The sequence below is a fragment of the Passer montanus genome, unplaced genomic scaffold (genome assembly GCF_014805655.1).
Source record: "Passer montanus isolate IOZ18808 unplaced genomic scaffold, ASM1480565v1 scaffold32, whole genome shotgun sequence".
Lineage (NCBI taxonomy): Eukaryota > Metazoa > Chordata > Aves > Passeriformes > Passeridae > Passer > Passer montanus.
The window spans coordinates 3,079,079-3,097,359 of record NW_024367930.1 but is presented as its reverse complement, the minus strand read 5'-3'; the positions used below and the strand labels follow the sequence as shown (position 1 = coordinate 3,097,359).

Here is an 18,281-nt window from a genome sequence, read left to right as displayed (position 1 = left end):
TTTGTCTGAGCGTGGTTTTTTCTTCATTGTGGTTCTCCTTGCTTCCCTCCAGCACTGTGGTGATAGCTGTCCCACTGATCTGACTGCTGAGCTGCTTCTCTATCTGATAGTCCTGCAGGATGAAACACATGCCAGAAAGAGGGCAGATTGCTGTTTTCCTATTTTCCTAGCACTGCAGGTGCCATTCCTGCTGCTGCTCCCAGATGAATTTTAGTGTACATTGCTTAGGGCAAAGCTCTGCTTTCCTTTGTGGCCACACAGATCCTGTGGAAGAGTTTGCAGCTAAAGCCAGACTCGGGATGAACTGGTTTTTAAAACACATGTATGAAATCTCTCTGTCCACCTGAACAACAGCTGTTTCCCAGCTTTGAGGAAGTTTCAAATGTTGCTCTAGCTAGGCTTTAACAGAAGAAAACATCTACGTATGCTGCAGGGAAATGGTAGTATTTGTTTCACAAAGCCCCTTGTGCCACTCATGGCCATCTTGGCCACCAAGAGAAACTGCTGCATTTTTTGGATGGAGAGGATCAGTTCTGGTCTGTAGACAATCTGTACAAATTCAGGTGTAGGTTGATAACGGCGTTGGGGCTTTTCTAGCACAGCAGATTGCTAACATCTAAATGGCACATGAGAGAGGCATGGGAAGCAGTATGTGTGCTGTGTGTCATCTCACAGCTAGGGTAGAGTCACCACTGTGCTGCCCAGCCCTGCCCAGCGGGGTGTTTGATGCAGCAGCCTTTCCTAGTGAAACTGTTCACTTTTTTCCCATACGGTTTCATTGGTTTCATGTCGATTCACAGTCAGGACAGTGTGATTTGTGCACAGGGACCTGACTTTAAACCACTGCTTGCTTCTCCTTGACATCTACAAGTGGATTGTGGTAAATCCAGCTTGTAGCTATTAGGTGAGATAGGGTTAGGCAGCAGGAGAGAAGCAGAGTGGGACAGGTAAAGACACATCCATCCTTTTGACGCCTCTCACTGCATAGAGCTAAAATAACAGATTGGTGCAGGAAGGCAGGGCTGCTTAATTGGTCACTGTTCCCTTTGCCTTCTCTGCTCTCACGTTCACCTTGCAGTACATGGCAGCTTGGAACAGTGGCTGCCAGTTGCACCTCTCATCTTTAATTGCCTTATTATCTAGCAGTTGCTTTGTAAAAGCTGTCTCATGCTGGATCTTGCCCTGCGTGGTGTCTCTGTAGTGGTTTCCCTGCCAAATAGTACAAACTGTAAGATAGCTCAGCTCCTGGTGACAGGGCATCAGAGGGGAGGGTTCCACAGCCTCAGGGCCTACAAAGGCATCCTGTTCCACCTACTCAATTAGCAATGATGATAGCTTCACTATCTGAAAAAGTGTTACAGCTTCTTGGCTGACCTGTGTGCCAAAAAGTGACCTTTTGGATATATGTATATGTTGGGTTTTTTAAAGCAGGGAAGAAAGAAAACCTCCTTTGCTTCTTCACATGGTCTGAATACCTTTTTGGAAAATACAATTCTAGCTGTTTGTTGTTACAGCAGTGTAAGCTGTCAAAGAGGCTCCAAAGGAAAAAAAAACAAAACAAAACAAAAAAAACCACCCATAAACCATAAAAAGTTTTCACTACATTATCACTTCCCAAAGTGATGAAACACAGGCCCCACCAGAGCTACAGGCAGGGTGAACCAGGAGTCCCTGGTGGTGCCTCTTCTCATAAAGCAGCATAGTTGGAGATTTCAGAAGGGCACTGACTCCCTTCTCTTTCTTCCTCCTGCCAGGTCAGGCAAAGGTGTACTTCCCTGCCTGGTTCCTGCCTCCTCGGAGGTACACCAGGTACATTCTGGGGATGCAGAACTGAAGAAAAGAGAGGTTACATTGCTCATGCTCCTGGCTCCCCACCCAGGTTCAGTGGCTCCACTAAAGCAGCTCCCTCTGCCCAAGCCCTGTCAAGGGGTTTAACCCCCTAGATCAAACCTCACTGCAAGAACCAGGAGACAGACAGGTAAAAATCACCTTCCTGAGGTTGACTGGAAGATCTCAAAGGCCGGTTGGGAGTCAGCTGCACACTGGTCCAGTGCCTCTGGGAAGGAGCAGGGGAGAGCCCCACAGATCCCAGGGCTCCCAGCCATGACAACCAACCTTACTTTGCAGTCAAAACACCACCCTACCTCAGGGAGGCACCAAAACCTCTCTAGTGTTTGAAAGAGGACACAGTAGCTGCACCCACAGAATCCCAGCAGATAAAGCACCAAACCTCATGGGGAAGTTCACATTAGCAAAGCTGCAGCAGCTGGCAGCTCCTAGGGCATGGCCACTGCCAAGTAAAATCCTGTTGGAACTGGCGAGGCAACTGGAGGAAAGGCATGTAAACAATTTGCAATTAACACGTATGGATGCCCACGCAGGCGTTGTGTTTTCAAGAAAAGACCAAGCAAGTTTGCTAGCAGAGAATTCCCTGTGTTGTATGAGGTAGTGTCATCCATCTACACTAGGAAATAAACGAGCCAGACTTCAGGAAAACTTCACCTGAAGCTGAATTTCACTGTACAAAGGCTTCTATTCGATGCATCCAGGATAATGCCAGCTGTCACAGATATATTTTATAATATAAAATGGACTTAACAACACCTATCTTAAAATGAGGTCTGCTATCATTTCTATTGACAGAAAAAGGTTGGAATTGCTTTAAAAAAAATATGTTCTGTAAACACAATCATACTCAGTGACATACACAGCTTTCACACTTCAAGAGCAAGCTAATTTAGAAAATATATACAGTTGTGATGTGCAGATGGACCTCATATTCATCTATATATGTACTTTTTTGTTATCTGAAGCGTCCCTCAAGCTAAGACTGCACACACAGAAGTACTTTGCTTTGTATCTTATTATGATGCACAGTAAGGGAAAGCCTTGATTTTAATTCACCCAAGTGCGCAGGAATGAGCTCCTCCAGTGCTAGCTCTGCTCCAGATGGCTACTGATTCCACCAGCAGGAACAGTGGCCCTTACAAGTTTTTCTGTTAGACACTCATATTCACAGAAAAAGGGATGTTTAGCAAATCCAGCTTGACATCTACAAACAAATTCTCAGAAGCCACTGGCACAGAACAACAGCAACAAAAGCTTTGGCTGCCTGTGCAACACAGGTCTTCAGATGACTCCAAAACACTACAGTGAAACCTCCGTGCCCTGGCATCACACAGGAGCATTTACCTGGTACCCAAAAGACCATATGGGACTCCTAACCCTATGTTATTTTGGAGGTCCTGCAGCAGCAGGAGGCAATGACATCTTCTTTTTGTCACTTCTCAGTGACGTGACTGAATATGCACAAAGGGAGAAGATCCCATCAGTACGAAGTCATGTTTCAGAGCAACTTCAAATTTTTGCTAGACATGGATGGGTGTGAGAGCCCTCAGAGGCAAAGGGACTCTCTGTTTATTCGAGATCCCATCAGTACGAAGTCATGTTTCAGAGCAACTTCAAATTTTTTGCTAGACATGGATGGGTGTGAGAGTCCTCAGAGGCAAAGGGACTCTGTGTTTATTCAAAGATATTCATTTGTGGTCACTCAGAGGACTGGCCATGAGCACTCACAACAAAATACATGAAGAGCTGGGAGATATTGAAAGCCAAACCATCTGTGCATCAGGTCAAATAATGGTATTAAGAACCTATCCCAAAGTTACTATTTTTTTTGACCTAGAGAGGAGAGCAGATTTACAGATCTATCACCTAAGATGACAGCTTTACTTGGTACTCTTTGTGGCAGCAGTAAGGCTATAATGGAAGATACTATTTCTCAGGGACTAAACTCCCATCAATGCCAAAGGCAGTAAACTTGTACCTATGCTCCCATCCCTTTTTACTGTAAATATTTTCCAGTTTAGGTAAGAAAACTTATGTATTTCAGTGTTTCTAACTGTTCTGTCAAGAGGCACAAGTAGCTGTGTGGTTTTAACACCTTCCTCTCATTCCAACATCTAGGTCATTGTCTGTTTCATACAAACTCAGTGCTGGTAAAACAAGGGGAGCCAAGATGCTGATCAAGCAGGTGAAATTCACATGATGGGCAAGAAGCACTCAAGTCCCAGTCCTTAATTCTGGATGCATCATTTAAAGTAACAACACCCTCTTTTCTAGGGCACTTGGCAGAGCTCCTACTACGACTCAACCAATACTGGTGCTCTAGTCTCAGTGACTTTTATCAGAGCATCTTTCTATTATACATCAGAAATGAACTGTAAAAGAAAATAGTAAAAATGAAAGATGGTAGTCACAATTTCTGGTAAAATCATTGCCCTGCTGCTTCTACCTTTATTTGTCTGTCATTTCCCTTAGCTGAGGGCATTTCTGCTGTGGGGTCTTAGGAGGCTGCACTGGGGTCACAAGAACTGCTGTCAGTAACCTGCCACAACGCAATTGATTGAAACAAACAATAAATAAAGAGAAAGACATACAGGTTTTAAATATAGGTTTCCATTAAAAGCATTACAAAGACAACTTCTCTCATTTGGAAGAAAAAGAAAAAAAAATCCACTTCTACTAAAAAAACAAAAAAAAAATTTAAAAATCACCCTTTTGCAAGTAACTTTAATGAGGAAAGGTGCAGGGAAGGGAAGGAGAGAGGACTTGGAGAACTAGCAAGTGTTCAAAAGGGCAGGTGCCCTCCATCTTGGTCATTTTGCAATTGCACCTTCTTCTCACACAGTCAGGTCAGAGAGCCAGAGTCCTCATGTGGAGGATTTCACCACCTGCTCATATGGGGGAGGTGGTGTGTTGCAATAGGAAGGTGGGGGTGGGTAAACCGGGTTTCCTTGTGGGGAATTGGGCTGGACGTGGAAAGCCATAGCCATGGGATTCATCACAGGTCCACCTGGATCTGTGTAATACGGCACTCCAGGTTGTTGTGATCCTGAAAGAAAGAAAAGGAGAGAAAAGTATCAGCAACAGCAGGGGCATCAGGTTGTGCTCTCCCAGGGCCTGTGCACTGCATACTCAGACAAGGTTTTTCAAAGTGTTCATCAATGCAAAGACAAGGAGTCTTTCTCCCTTCCAGAAAAAAAACAACAGGCTGGCAGGACTGCATCCACCTCTTCAGATACTACTGAAAAGTTTCAGTTTTGCATCCAATGGAAATCACTTAGTGAAGCAAAGAGCACCACTGCCCCAAGCAACTACCATTTCAAAAGGAAAACAGTGAGCCCTGTTCAGTTGCTCTGACAGAAAAGCTTTTCTGTCTGCAGAGAGGAGAGCTGTGGGATCCCAGATGGACAAAGGAGTCTCTACAGTGGCCCTGACTCAGGTGTCAAGTCTTACAAAAGGACTTCAGAGATTATTTTGTGGTGTTCTGGACCTGCTGATAAGCCAGAGTGAAGCTCAGATGGATTATTTCCCTCCTAGGCACAGTACAGTTTAGAGGAGAATCTGTATGAAGCAAAGAGCCAAACTGCAGTCAGTTACTGCTGGCTAGCACAATGGAACAAGATTGCTTTGCATAGATTCAACTTAGGAAATGACGTCGGAGCCTGCAGGGACAAGGAAAGGAAATATATGGCCAAACACAAAATTCCTTGGCTATGACACATAAGGAGTAACAGAGGTTGCTGCCAGAAGAACAAATCTGGGGTGTTACCCTCCTCAGATATCACAGTGGGTGGTGGAAGATGACTTAATGTAACTGAAGTCACAGACTATCTCAAGATCCAAGTCAGCTTTTTTTTCTTCTTTCTCTCTGTCTGTTTAAATAAAGATGGACTGGGAAAAAAAGTTGTGGCTGAACAACAGGTTTTCTTCTTTTGGTGCCAGTCTGTGTTTCCTAAAAACAACACAGCTTCTAAGTCATCTTCTCCTTCCATTCTCCCAGTTAGGCTCCCAGAAAAGCAGTCCCAGCAGATGCTGCTGGAATGGCAGAAGGTGCTACTGTTATCTCTGCAGGGAAGGAAGAAGACAGGCAATGAGCCACACTTTCAGGGCTCCACCTCAACATTTGGCTAATGGTACCAAACCCAGAAGAGTAATTACTGGAAAATGGGAACTTGCTTGACTACTAATTCTCATTGCTTTTGCTGTTAAATATTTCTAGAACAGTGGAAAAACTAAAACTAAAAAATAAAATAAATTGTGGGTTTAGCTCAGAGCCCAAAGCTTTTAAGTAACAGTAGTAACAGTCTGGAAGCAGGTGCCATAATCAGGTCATCAAAGAGCTTGTGCTTATTTCATATTTGCCTACAATTCATGTTCCATGAAGCACCGTGAAAGAGTAAAACTGTGCTCTAAATTTAAATCTGGTGTTTATCAATCCAGCCTAAGACACTCTCTGTTCACATAAACTCCAGGCTATTTTTCAGGCTTAAAAATATTAATCTAGCTGGATTGGCTCCCCACAGCTGCAAAATACTCTCTGTTCAGTTAAGGAGAAAAACAGATGCAGAATGAGAGCCCTAAAAACCCTTAGAATTTAAACAAAGAAGTGTCAGTTTGTGTCTGTAACATCTTTGTAACCATTTAGGCCTAGGAGAGTTCCCAACCAGAACTAGCTACCAGACAGGAAGAAATTACGAACTTAGAAAGCAATTTTGGCAGAGGAGCCCTCACTAGGTAGGTTCTCCTGATGCTCACAGTTATTACTTACCCAAGAGACAGCAATCAGACTAACAAGGGGAAAAAGACCACTTTGGCACAGAAAGACTGTAGCACGGAACACTGAAGGCAAATCAAAAATACCTGCAAGATGGCCAGATTGTGGAAGAAAATGCTAGGCTTTCCTTCAGCTCTGCCAGATGTTATCAATTGTATTTAAAACTCTTTCTTCCTGTGACTGTTGAATTTGGACACCTATCATTTTGTCTACACTGCAATGGAAGAACTTGCTAGCCTCCTTCCATGCATGGACACACACCTGTAAAGGTATTAGGAACCAAAACAAAACTGAAAGTTCTGTCATGCCATGTGTTTCAAAACCGCTTCTGGACACTGCAGCTGAATTATGCTGTTGGAAATGCTGAGGACATCACTCACTGCAGGAGGTGGATGCAGTCTGAGTGCAGTGAATTCCCTTGTATAAATCGCAGTGTCCAAAAACCAGTGAAACAAAAGCTCAAAACCCACCCTTTTTTAGTGTCTTGGCCAAATAAGAAACCAGTGAAACTTATATGAGCAGTCTCTGACCTGATGCAGTGTTGACTGGTTGTCTGGTGTAAGACACATTAAAAGTAGGTTCTTCTACTAATGGAGGAGGGTACATCCGCCTTCGGATAAAGAAACCAGCTCCACAACAGAATAAAACTCCCATCATCAAAAGGAACCTAAGCAAAAAGAGAAGGGAAGTCAAAACCTGCACATTCAGCCAGCATTTAAACCCCAACTGTTCACTGAGAATACACCAGCCTACAACTTTTAACAGGATTTCTTAAACAGGTTGCCTCTTGAGAGCAGGTCTGTCATTTGGGATAGCACTCCTGGAGCACTTGTATTATGGACATCTTCAGTGATTAGTACTATTGTCAATGTTCTCTGGCACGTAACCTACAAGTAAAACACATTTGAACTTTTCAAAAGTTCAGGTTCACACGTGACCTTGGCTGCTGGGATGCTAAACTGAAATTCCAGGTCAGTACAGTTTCAAACTGCGCATCTTGGATGCAGGCCCCAGGCTTACAGCATCTAAGCTGCTCAGGAATGTTTGTGGAGTACAGAGGGGAATACTATTCTGCATTTGCCACTGGAAGAAGAACCTTAGATATTCTTAAATTAACTCAACATTTTAATTTCATCTCCCATGGGAAATATGGTAGCTGGCACTTAAGCTCAAGCCGGAAGACTGAAGCGTTCAGTACTGATGGCAACAAACTTTGCTTTGTGCTTCCTACATGGGATATTACATTCTCCATAAAAAAAAAGACATTATTTAGACACCATTCTCCTTCTCTCAGCATCTTTTCCAACCTAATTAAACTATCCTCATCATTTCCTTGTCCTGGTGTGGTGGAAACAGGAACATGCAGCAAGGGCACATCAGATTTTGGTCTTCAGACAGCAGCTTTCACCATCTTTCCTTGATCAGTTACCAGACACTACAGTGACTCATGCAAGCTCTTGTAAATAGGAATGGTTCTTTTGCCCGTAATTGCCATCTTGTTTCATGGCCTTTTACTGGAAGACAATGAGAACTGTGCTTTTTTGGAAGGCAAGGAAGTTGGCCAGAGGCAAGCCTACGCACCATGCTTATCTCCTCTGGAAAATTCCCAGGTGGCTGAGAGAAAGAGTGTGGCACAGCATGGCAGCAAGAGTTACTTCATGCAAAGGCTCAAACTCTGTTCTTGTTTCTACATTAGAAATGAGAGCAGAAGGAGGTTCTTTTTCCCTGAGCCAATATTTATACATTCCCCTTTGGCAGTGTTCCTGCAAAGGATTTTTTTTCTGAACAGAAAAACAGAGATTTACGACGTCACCCCAGGGATTGAGAGAGAGAGCTCTTCACTTATATCAGTAAGGATTGTACACTAAAATCCCACAGTCAGCTTTGGCAAATCTCTGTATTATAGTATACATCAGGCTTCTGTTTCTCACTATTTATTTGTTTCAGTTTTGGGGGCTTTTAAAAAAAAAATCAATCTTCAAATTCCACATTAAAATGCCTGAAAAAAGGTTTTCTAGGGAGTCTTTCCTTTCTCTCAACTGTAATGAGAAGGTTTTATTCAGGTGCTTTCTTAAATTACACTCCAAAAGGAATTTACCTTATTTTTTCATTATGCATATAACAGTGATTAGTTTAAGCTTTATCCAGATTACTGAGCTGCTGGTTTCACAAGCTCAATCTTTCTGCCTTCTTTTCCTTTGCTGTCATCTCCAGCAAAATCCTCATAGTCATAAAAGTACTTCTCTTCCTTTTTAATTGAAGCCTCAATTCAGCTGGCAGGAATATATTAAATCCTGCCTAAAAGCACAATCCTGCTTATAGGATCCACTTTTAAAACTGAGTGCCCAAAAAAACCAGGAAGAATGTTGCTCTTTGGTAGTAGCTGAGACAGGCATAAAGACTTCAGCAGTTCTGGATAAAAGTGGAGCCGCTGCTTGTACAAAGCAGCAGGATGCCTAAGCAGGAAAGGTCAGCCTGACATGATTAACCTCCTTTTTCAGTGTTTTCTTACCACATCAGGAGAATTTTATAAGAAAAAAGCAAAATCCATGCACTTCTATGTACATACATACCTTCCTACATACTTGCACCTACTGTACTTTAAAACTACCAGAGCTGGCAATATCCTGATGTTAAGTCCAACCAACAAGACGAGGACAAACACAAAATTCCCAAATGCCCTGCACCTACCAAAAATACCATAGTCGCTGGATAGAGAGAGCTCTTACACAGCATCTTGAGCCACAGCAATCCTCATAGGAGCGACATCTGCATAGGAGAAACAAAGAGACAGTGGTGTTGAGTGGCTGTCGCTTAAAAGATTAAAATGGCATCCCCAACCCTGACACCATTCACACCCCCAACCAAAGCATTATTTTAAGAACAGACTACCCTTGGATGGATAAAGCTGTCAATCATATGCACAGCACAGCTCTATCCCTATTCAGAAACTTTTCCCATGTTATTGAAACTAACTTCCTATATACTTAATCTCAAAGCACCTCTAAAAGACCAAATATGGTGTTCAATTCTATACAAATAAAAAGGACAAGTTATAAAGAAAAGCAGTATCACTGGGTTTTCTTCCACAGTAAATGAATACTGACTCCCAACAGATGTTTGCAGTTTTATTCACAGGAACAGACAAAATCTGCCAGAACGAAACTGCCAGATCACCCTTTCTTTGAAATCAGCACCTTCCAAGCAGAGTAACCACTGAGTGCAGAGGAAATTCCAATTGTACCACTATTTGCAAATTTTATGCCCTTTTTTCTTCTCAGAAGTTGCACTGGACTGCAAGTGCTAGCAACTCTCATTATTAAAGAAGCCTTTCCTCTAAAAAACCCCCACACCTCAAATTAATATTTCGTATGCACAGAACATTTTCAAAGGTATTACATCACCAGTCATTGTGAGGTACCACTTCACAAAAAGCAAGCACATACATTAAGGGCAACCTCTGAACAATTCCTTTGGTAACTCCTATTCCCACACCAATGAAAACTACTTAATAGAGAAAAGGACCAAGTTAACACAGAATCTATGGTATGTAACAGATTTGAATGAAAATAGACATATAGCAATAAGATTACTATATCCACATACAAAAATAAAAGAGGAGGTGACTACAACTGGATTGATATTTTTAATTTTTTAAGGGTGTTCACATCTGTGTGCAGAATGCACATATTTATTTAAGCATCTGATCTTGGACAGTTTGCTCAGCTGCATGACTGTGCTCCCATATTTGCATGCAAACTAAAACCACATCAACTGAATAATTGTACAGACAATTACACATTTACATGCTCAATTAACAAGGCTTCACTCAGAAAATACATTGTCACATAGGCTTCAGCCTTCAACTGGGGCCAGAGAAGGATGCTCTATGGATACATAATCAGTTGTTTGCAAGTGAAAACAGTTATATGCTCTTCTGATGACAAATAAGTAGGATTTATTCAGGCAAGCCAAAGGATCTGATTTGATCATCATTGCAAGGTTCATTAACAGACTCAGGCACCCAGTTTGAGACTCAGGCAAGGAAGTTGCTCATACCCGAAAGAGAAAACACCCACTTTGCTGCCACTGAACATGAAAGTGACCCATCTACAATTTTTCTTCTTTAAAGTTTCCCAAGACTCTGACAACTGCTCATACTCAAAACTACCAAAACTCACATAACTACCAACAAGACTTAGCAAACCAGCATTAACTTCAGTCCTCTGGGGACCAAGAAATTAAGTATTCCTCAGTATTCCTCCATGTTTCCACAGTGATTCAACCTAACAGGAGCTTTCAAGACATATGTTGAAGTCAAAGACAGATTCAGGTTCCTTACAAAATGGGCTGGGAGCTGCTGTCTTCTGTTACACCACTGCTCATGGTACCCCTTTGCTCTTGAACATGTTTTGGTTGGAGCACTTCATCCATGGTGATGGGTACTTGCTCCCTTGAGTGATGCTGCACAGCAAGGATTTTATTGGGCCAGAAAAGCAGAGAAGAAACTCAGCCCATAAATCTAGAAACCCTTCTTGAGTCCATTAGGACAAAAATAAAAGGAAGGATTTTAGGAATGTGAATAGTCTTTATCTCTGCCTCCACACACTGGCTCTCAGTCCAGACACATACATCTGACCACACACAGGATGGGGAGGGGAGGCACCATTTCCCAGAGCCCCAAGAGCTTCACCTTAATAAAACTTAAACAGAGAGGTCACAGAGACTGCACACACACCTCCCCCATGCCCACCCTTGCCTTGTTTATTTTGCACCTGTTTTCTCCAGAGCCTGAATAGATGGGAAATGGCTATTTAAAAATATATAATTATGATCATTCAAACCACCAAAATTAAAGGAGCATCTGTAGAGGAATATAGTACCTGAGTCTGCTTTTTATCTTTAAGTTATCCAGGAGTCAGCACCATTTTTCAAGTCTCAAAGGCTTAGCTTTTATTCCTGCAGAAGAAGGCCACAGCACCAGCTGGATGGCAAAAAGGCTACACTGCTGAATATTTATGAAGCTCCTGAGACCACTGACTGACAAACAAACAGGCCATCAAAGAGAAGCTTCAGGTGACTGAACTTTGAAATGGTTGAAAACAATGATGCAAAGGATGGAGGAGTCTCTCATGGTGGCTCCAATTCCTGGCAGTCAGTAAGCTTTCTTACAGTGAAAGCCAGTAAGCTCAGCCAGCTCATCCCAGGCTGACCACTGCATTTGCTGGGTGGATCTGTGAAAGGAAACCAGTACCACAACCCTTTGAGATCTGACACTGGTAACTTTTTAACTTCTTACCCATAAAACCAAACCAAGGAGTTATTCTGTGTGCCTGTGAGAATGGACACAGGTACCCATATGCAGGAGCATGGAATCAAGGCTGGAATCAAGGATGATGCCAACCTGCTGTCTGTACTCCCCACCACTTGACAGCAGCACCAAAAAGGACGGGAAGAGTGAATATTCCATTTGCTGATACTGCCATCAGACTATAGCAAAAGCTCTACTGATCTCTTGTTCTTGATTTTATGCGCTGTGGAAAAACAACACAACTCCTGACAATATTAATCCCCATTACATGAAAATTAACTTACTTACAAAAGCCATATTTATTAGCTGGCAAAAATCAAGAACAAAATCAGCTTATTAATGGAGTAACATGCAAGCTTAAGTATAATCAGTCTTTGATGTACTATCTCTCACTGCCTGATGGCAAATCACAGCAGAATTAAAAACCTGGTTCATCAAAAAAACCATAATTAAGCACATGCACATATATTTATTTAATGGTATGCATTTTCTTTAAATTAAACCCATACTTTGGCTTTGCTTTACAAGGAAGGACCAGCGTGCCTAATGCCAGTCGAAGCAGAATGAGTCTTACTATCAATCAGAAGTGGACTGAACCCATCTCCAGAAGACTTTTCTAAAGTCAATTTCCCTCTTTCACAGATCAGTGATGATCCCAAAAACTGCATTTCCCTAGGGTAATGTTAATTTCATTGATCAAAAGTTAACCTATGACACAGGAAAAGACATAATTAGTTGATTTGCTAATCTGCAACTTCACCAAGAATACAGTCTCTCTTTCAAAAACTGTGTGCAATGGGATTTATTATTTAGAAGGTACATATTTTCATTCCTAATTCAGTGGAATAAAAGGACAGTACGTGCATGTCCAATGTTTTGAACTGCTGGCACACCAAGGAAGTGCTGTGTCACAGATTAAAGTTACACAGCGTGTCAGGTCACAGGGACATGGCTTTTCTCTGGGTTCACACTTAAATCACGGCACTGAACTTCCTTTCTTTATGGACAAGCAAAGCATAGTTTCACATAAAGGTGTATGGTATGACCCAAACCTTACAAACCAACTCTTTACTTGCATGTGTTCTATGGATAATAGCTGCTCAATGATATGGTCCAATAGCTCTTCTCCAATTATACCTGCATCTACACAGCTGAACAATTCCCATCCCAGTAAAGCTGCTGCAGTGAAGAGCTGCATTCCCTACCAGCACCACATCTTTGAAAAGGGAGCTGTAGTATTCTTAGGTTTTTTCTCTAGCATCGTATGGGCCAAAACCTGATTTAACATTTAAGATGTTTGATTAGTAATGTATTTTGGAAGAGTGAAAAAAACATAAACTGTCAATCCACATGTAATGGCAGAAACTGCAGACACAGAGACAGAGGATGAGTGAGTGAAATAAAACCACAACCCCACATCAACAACCAAATACAGTAAACTGCATCATCTCTAACCTCATCTTGTTCTGAAGACAAGCCTGACATGAATTCCAGAAAAAGGTTGTATAGCAGTCATAGATTAAATGATTGCTGCACATATCTGTAAATTCTATGATACAAATTGGGATTCATTAAAACACAAGAAGCACTGGCAGTTTTGGAGTGGGGGGCAAGAAAACTGAAGGGAGTCAGGGAACTGTGTAAATGAAAATACAGCAGTAGTCCAAAGCTAAGGAATGAACTGCAGAGGCTGGGTCATCTCCAGGCAGATTCAATGCTGAGCCCTCATAGTCAGAAGGTTCAGGTCTGCTCCCATGGAAGAGATGACAGCAGACAGCTGAAGTGTGCATATGTATTTACTTGTTCTAGGACAAAAGAAGTTTTAAACATAAAATAATCTAATCTGCTTGCACCTCAGCTGCCAGGATATAATGAGGTTGAACAGATTAAAAACAAATAAGGCCTGAAACAAAAAGCAGGTAATCACCACAAAGTGACTAGCAGAAACAATTCTGATGAAGCTCTGAGTCATGGCTGTACTATCAATGAGGAGTGATGTCACTGAGGTACACTGCCACAAGACTTAGACCTGACAGACAAAAAATGGGGAAGATCAACTGAAGATGTACCATGTAATTGAGAAAGAGTTCTTTTTCTACCAAGTTTACTTAAACTTTTATTAATTTCAGACATTTCTTAAGTGCATTTCCATCTTTCCATAAAAAACAGTCTTCAAAGCAAGCCTGTACTGCTGTCTAAGGAATGACAGACTATTGGCTGCAGACATGAGGAAGACCACCATACAATGGAGGGGTTATCCCAAGGAATCTACACTATATCTATGCACCAATGTTACAGGTGCCCAGAGAACATGGAAATTGAAACAGAGAGTCCAACTCTGCACTCTGGAGTCCCACCTAAGCATCTGTTTCTGAGTCCCAAAGTGGTTTAATCTCTCTCCAGAAAGATGCTGCAACACTAAGGCCACATCCTTCCACTAGCAGTCACTCAAGTGCTTGAGGAGCAATAGGATAGGCAAGGTCTTTGGCTGTAGGGAACATCTGCATTCCGGCCTTGGTCTTAGGGTCATTTGTGTCTCCTTGGTCTAATTTTCAGCAGACACAATTCCACCACAGCTACCTGCACTTACAAGTTTCCAGCACCTAAAGGCATTTATCTTCTTATAAATAGCCAAGGTGATCTCTCAGCATATGCAGTAATAGTGCCTTGTCAAACATAGGTCTGATAAGTATGAATAGATAACTTTATTATAATAAATACAGCTGCTTCATAGATGAATGGACCTCAGCGCACATCTGTACTTCAGAGTAATATCACTGCTACTGGTACCAAAGAGAGATAGTTATCCAGGTATTTGGTAGATCACACAGCCCTTACGTAAGAAAATGTAAGCCATAAAAAAGGAAAAGGGCTGTCAGTTAATTTTTTCTACAGAGTAGAAACAACTGAGACAGAAATGGTATTTGCTCAGATAAGAGTCCTGTCTGCTTTGACACAGCTAAAATCTCCTATAAGACAAGGTACTTGGCTCCTGTCCTTCATATAGACGTGAAAAACAAGAACAGGCAACAGCTGAAAAGGGCTTATTTCTCAATTACTCTTTAGGTGAAGAGTCTATAAACATATAAACACCATCTCTGTGATCTCTGTGCAAGAACTCAGCAGAATACAGTAAATCCTCCCCCACTTCTGATGGGATGAGAAGTATTTGCTCAGGTGCTCCTATCAAACCAATCCTTCTCACAATCTTCTACTACCCAAAGATTTACCATAACCCCAGCCCTCTCTTTCCAGATCCTAAGAAGATAGCCACCCTGCAGAGGAACTCTCTTTGTTACCTGTAAAGTACCACTACATGGCTTTCTGGCCAGCACATATCCATCTAGAAATTTTCCCTGCTCCCCTTGCGGCAGAACCTAGCAAGAATTGCAGTAGCTTGGGCTTTGGCAGTATATGGAGCCTTAAAGAGTCATTTTCCAACACAGGCTGCAGGCTTTTCTTTCACAGAACAAAGCAGAGAAACAGCATTGCTTAAGGCTCTGACAAAAGTAAGCCACAGATAATGTGTATGGCAAGTTTGAATTTTCTGGAGGTGGAATTGTAAATTTCTTGTATCAACAGCAACGAGCAATTCTAGTTAATCATCAGGCCCCTTATTAAACAGATGATTAGTATCTCAATCTGCTCCCAGTGGGCAGGCAGTCCTACTGCATCTCATGCCTGCTTTGGGAAATCATAAGCAGTCTGCTGGCAGGGGGCGATGGGTATCCAGGAATTTGCTGTCTGCCTTGATTTAAGATACTAAAGCATAGTAAATCTTTTTTTTTCCTGCACCAAGCCACTGCATGATCAAATGCAGAGAAGGACTGGGTAGTAATGGCCAGCTGTTAAGTGCCATCAAGTCTTTCAAAACTTTAATTCGGGGTCTCCCTACTTAGGAAGGGCTAGAACTTCAAGATTACTTAGGTGTCAGATGCACTTTGACACTGTCCATTTGACACCAAGCTCAAACCAGGTGCAACCTTTCCTTTCCCACTGACAGGAAGCTGGAAGAAACTGATTCTCAGTCTCTATTAGGGTTCTTGCCTGGGACATGGAAGAATTAAGACCTGATGAGTATTTCAAATCAAACACCTTGCACAAGAAAAAGTGAGGCTCACTCACAGTAAGTCACAACTGTGGTTATCACATCCTTTGGAAATGAGAAGGGAATGGGACTGGGTTCTCTGCTCCACCTCAGCCAGGGGAGGGTCTGGTCTCAGAGGAGTACCCCACTAGAAGACAGAGGATGCCCTCTTTTTCTCTTTCCTCACCTTCTCAGAATTAGCTGTTCATACCTGGTCAGCCTCCAACTCCAAAACCGTCTTTTAAATCTGAAATTAGGTCCATCACCTGTTTGATGGCTTGTGAAGGTTGATATATTAAACCCCTCTCCAGGACCTACTCCTAGCAAATTGAGCTGGGTGTTAATTTGGCAGCCTAATCACCCCAGATTGCTTTAGATAATTGATCCATTGAAGGAAATTCCAGTATGTGGCAAGGCACCTACCTGCTGGGTAACTCTAGTCTCTTATTTGGAGCAAGGAGTAAGCCCCTTCAAGGGCACTGACTTTTGAAGCTTTGACATTTTGCATCGTTATTGTTTAAGGCCGCAGCAGACTGAGGAATGGTGGTGGGATTCTGTTGCCTTTTATACAGGTCGTCTGATAATTCCTGCTGTCTTCCTTCTTGACACAAACCGTGGACTTACATCCTTGCAATGAACTACATCTGCAAACACGCCCTTCCTGGGGCTGCCCACTGCAAAAGTGAGCCCTGGAATGAATCCAGGTCTCTGTATCTGTACAGTGCCAGCTATTCAAAGTGCCTGGAAGAATGCAAAACTATTACATTGCCTTCCCTCTCCCTCCTCCCTGGTGGCTTCAAATCAAATGGAAGGATAAATCAGCAGCTATATTACTTCCCTAAGCACACACCTGCTGACACTTCATGCAGCTGTAATTGCAATGGAAAGCTAAGTGTACCACATCAGGAAAGCCAACTTAATTAACAGCAGCAAACACAACAGGATGTGGAGCACAGACAATAAGCCACCATCATGCAACACATCCACTGCCTGGTTTGGGGTGGTTTCCCAGCCTACTGGACACATGTTGATGGGAGAAGTGCCCTCTGAGCTATCTCAGTAACAGCAAGAGAAAAACCCAGCACAGACAATAAGCCACCATCATGCAACACATCCACTGCCTGGTTTGGGGTGGTTTCCCAGCCTACTGGACAGATGTTGATGGGAGAAGTGCCCTCTGAGCAACAGCAAGAGAAAAACCCTTTTTTAATGTTTTCACCTGGAACATTTTGCAGGTTCTTGATAATGCACAGAATTATTATGGACTGACCACGAAGAATGAAAGGACTCACATTCAAAACTCAGATGAGTATGGCTGTGTGATAAATACAATAAAACTTAATCAGCAAAGTAAGAGAAGTATGTGAAAATGCACAAAAAATTATTTCAAAACCCATGAAAAACCACAAACTTAATATATTCCTCATTCTTCTCTACAATAAGAAAAATAAATTACTCTTCCCATGCAGGGTAAGAGCATGTCTTAAACACGAAGAATACTAGCAAACATTTATTTTTTAGGTGTCCATTAGTGTTCTTATACTAATTCTAAATGAAAAATTAAACAGATTTCATAAACACAAATGTGTACATGTGCAGCTGTCTTCTGTATGCAGTAAACTGGTTTCTATGGCCAAAATATACTAGCCTAAAAATAGCACTTCCACCTGCTTTCAACATTAATTCAGGTCCTGCTTTGGATAAGAATTAGAAGACAATAAGAGATGCCAGTCCTCTCTGTTCTGTTCTTCACTTAATTGCCAACAGCAATGGTTAACACTTCCTTCCAGAGAAAATGTTCATGTTTCTTTCTGGAGGTCTTTCACCTAGTAGCATACCTTTGAGAAGTCAAGACCTACCTAAGACAAGGAACCCAGGGCAGAACTCAGATGCAAAAGGTCAGTATTTAGGAGGCAGAAGATGATACAGGCTACCAAGGAGGCATTTAGAAATCATCACACATACAAGTAGGTGCGATGTTAGAAAAGCCAAACCTCACCTACAACTAGTAGCTGGAAGGTACACAAAGACCTGCAAGAAGACCTTCTACCACTACACACTGGCTGTGGAAGCCACCTGTGGACAAACCAGAGAGTGGGAAATGTCATTTACCCCAGCTTCAGCATGGCTTTCTATACTGTCTCCCCTCAACATTCTCATAACCAAGTGCACACCATACAGCCTGGACAGGCAGGCAGCTAAATGAGTTTTAAAAAACCAAACAGAAACACCACAGTGAGGCTCAAAGGGCAGGGGATAATGCG

The 18,281-nt window shown here is 42.2% G+C and overlaps 1 protein-coding gene across 1 annotated transcript in view; it reads right to left on the bottom strand.

Moving 5' to 3' along the window:
* Positions 1 to 4,438: 4,438 nt before the first annotated feature.
* VOPP1 (VOPP1 WW domain binding protein) overlaps positions 4,439 to 18,281 on the bottom strand; it is a 61,998-nt gene continuing 48,155 nt past the window's right edge. The window contains exons 3-5 of the mRNA XM_039715215.1: positions 9,311 to 9,388; positions 7,150 to 7,286; positions 4,439 to 4,894 (exon numbers count right to left, since the gene is read on the bottom strand). Coding sequence (XP_039571149.1) covers positions 4,713 to 4,894; positions 7,150 to 7,286; positions 9,311 to 9,388 — 397 coding nt within the window. The 3' untranslated portion in view covers positions 4,439 to 4,712. The remainder of the gene's footprint in view (positions 4,895 to 7,149; positions 7,287 to 9,310; positions 9,389 to 18,281) is intronic.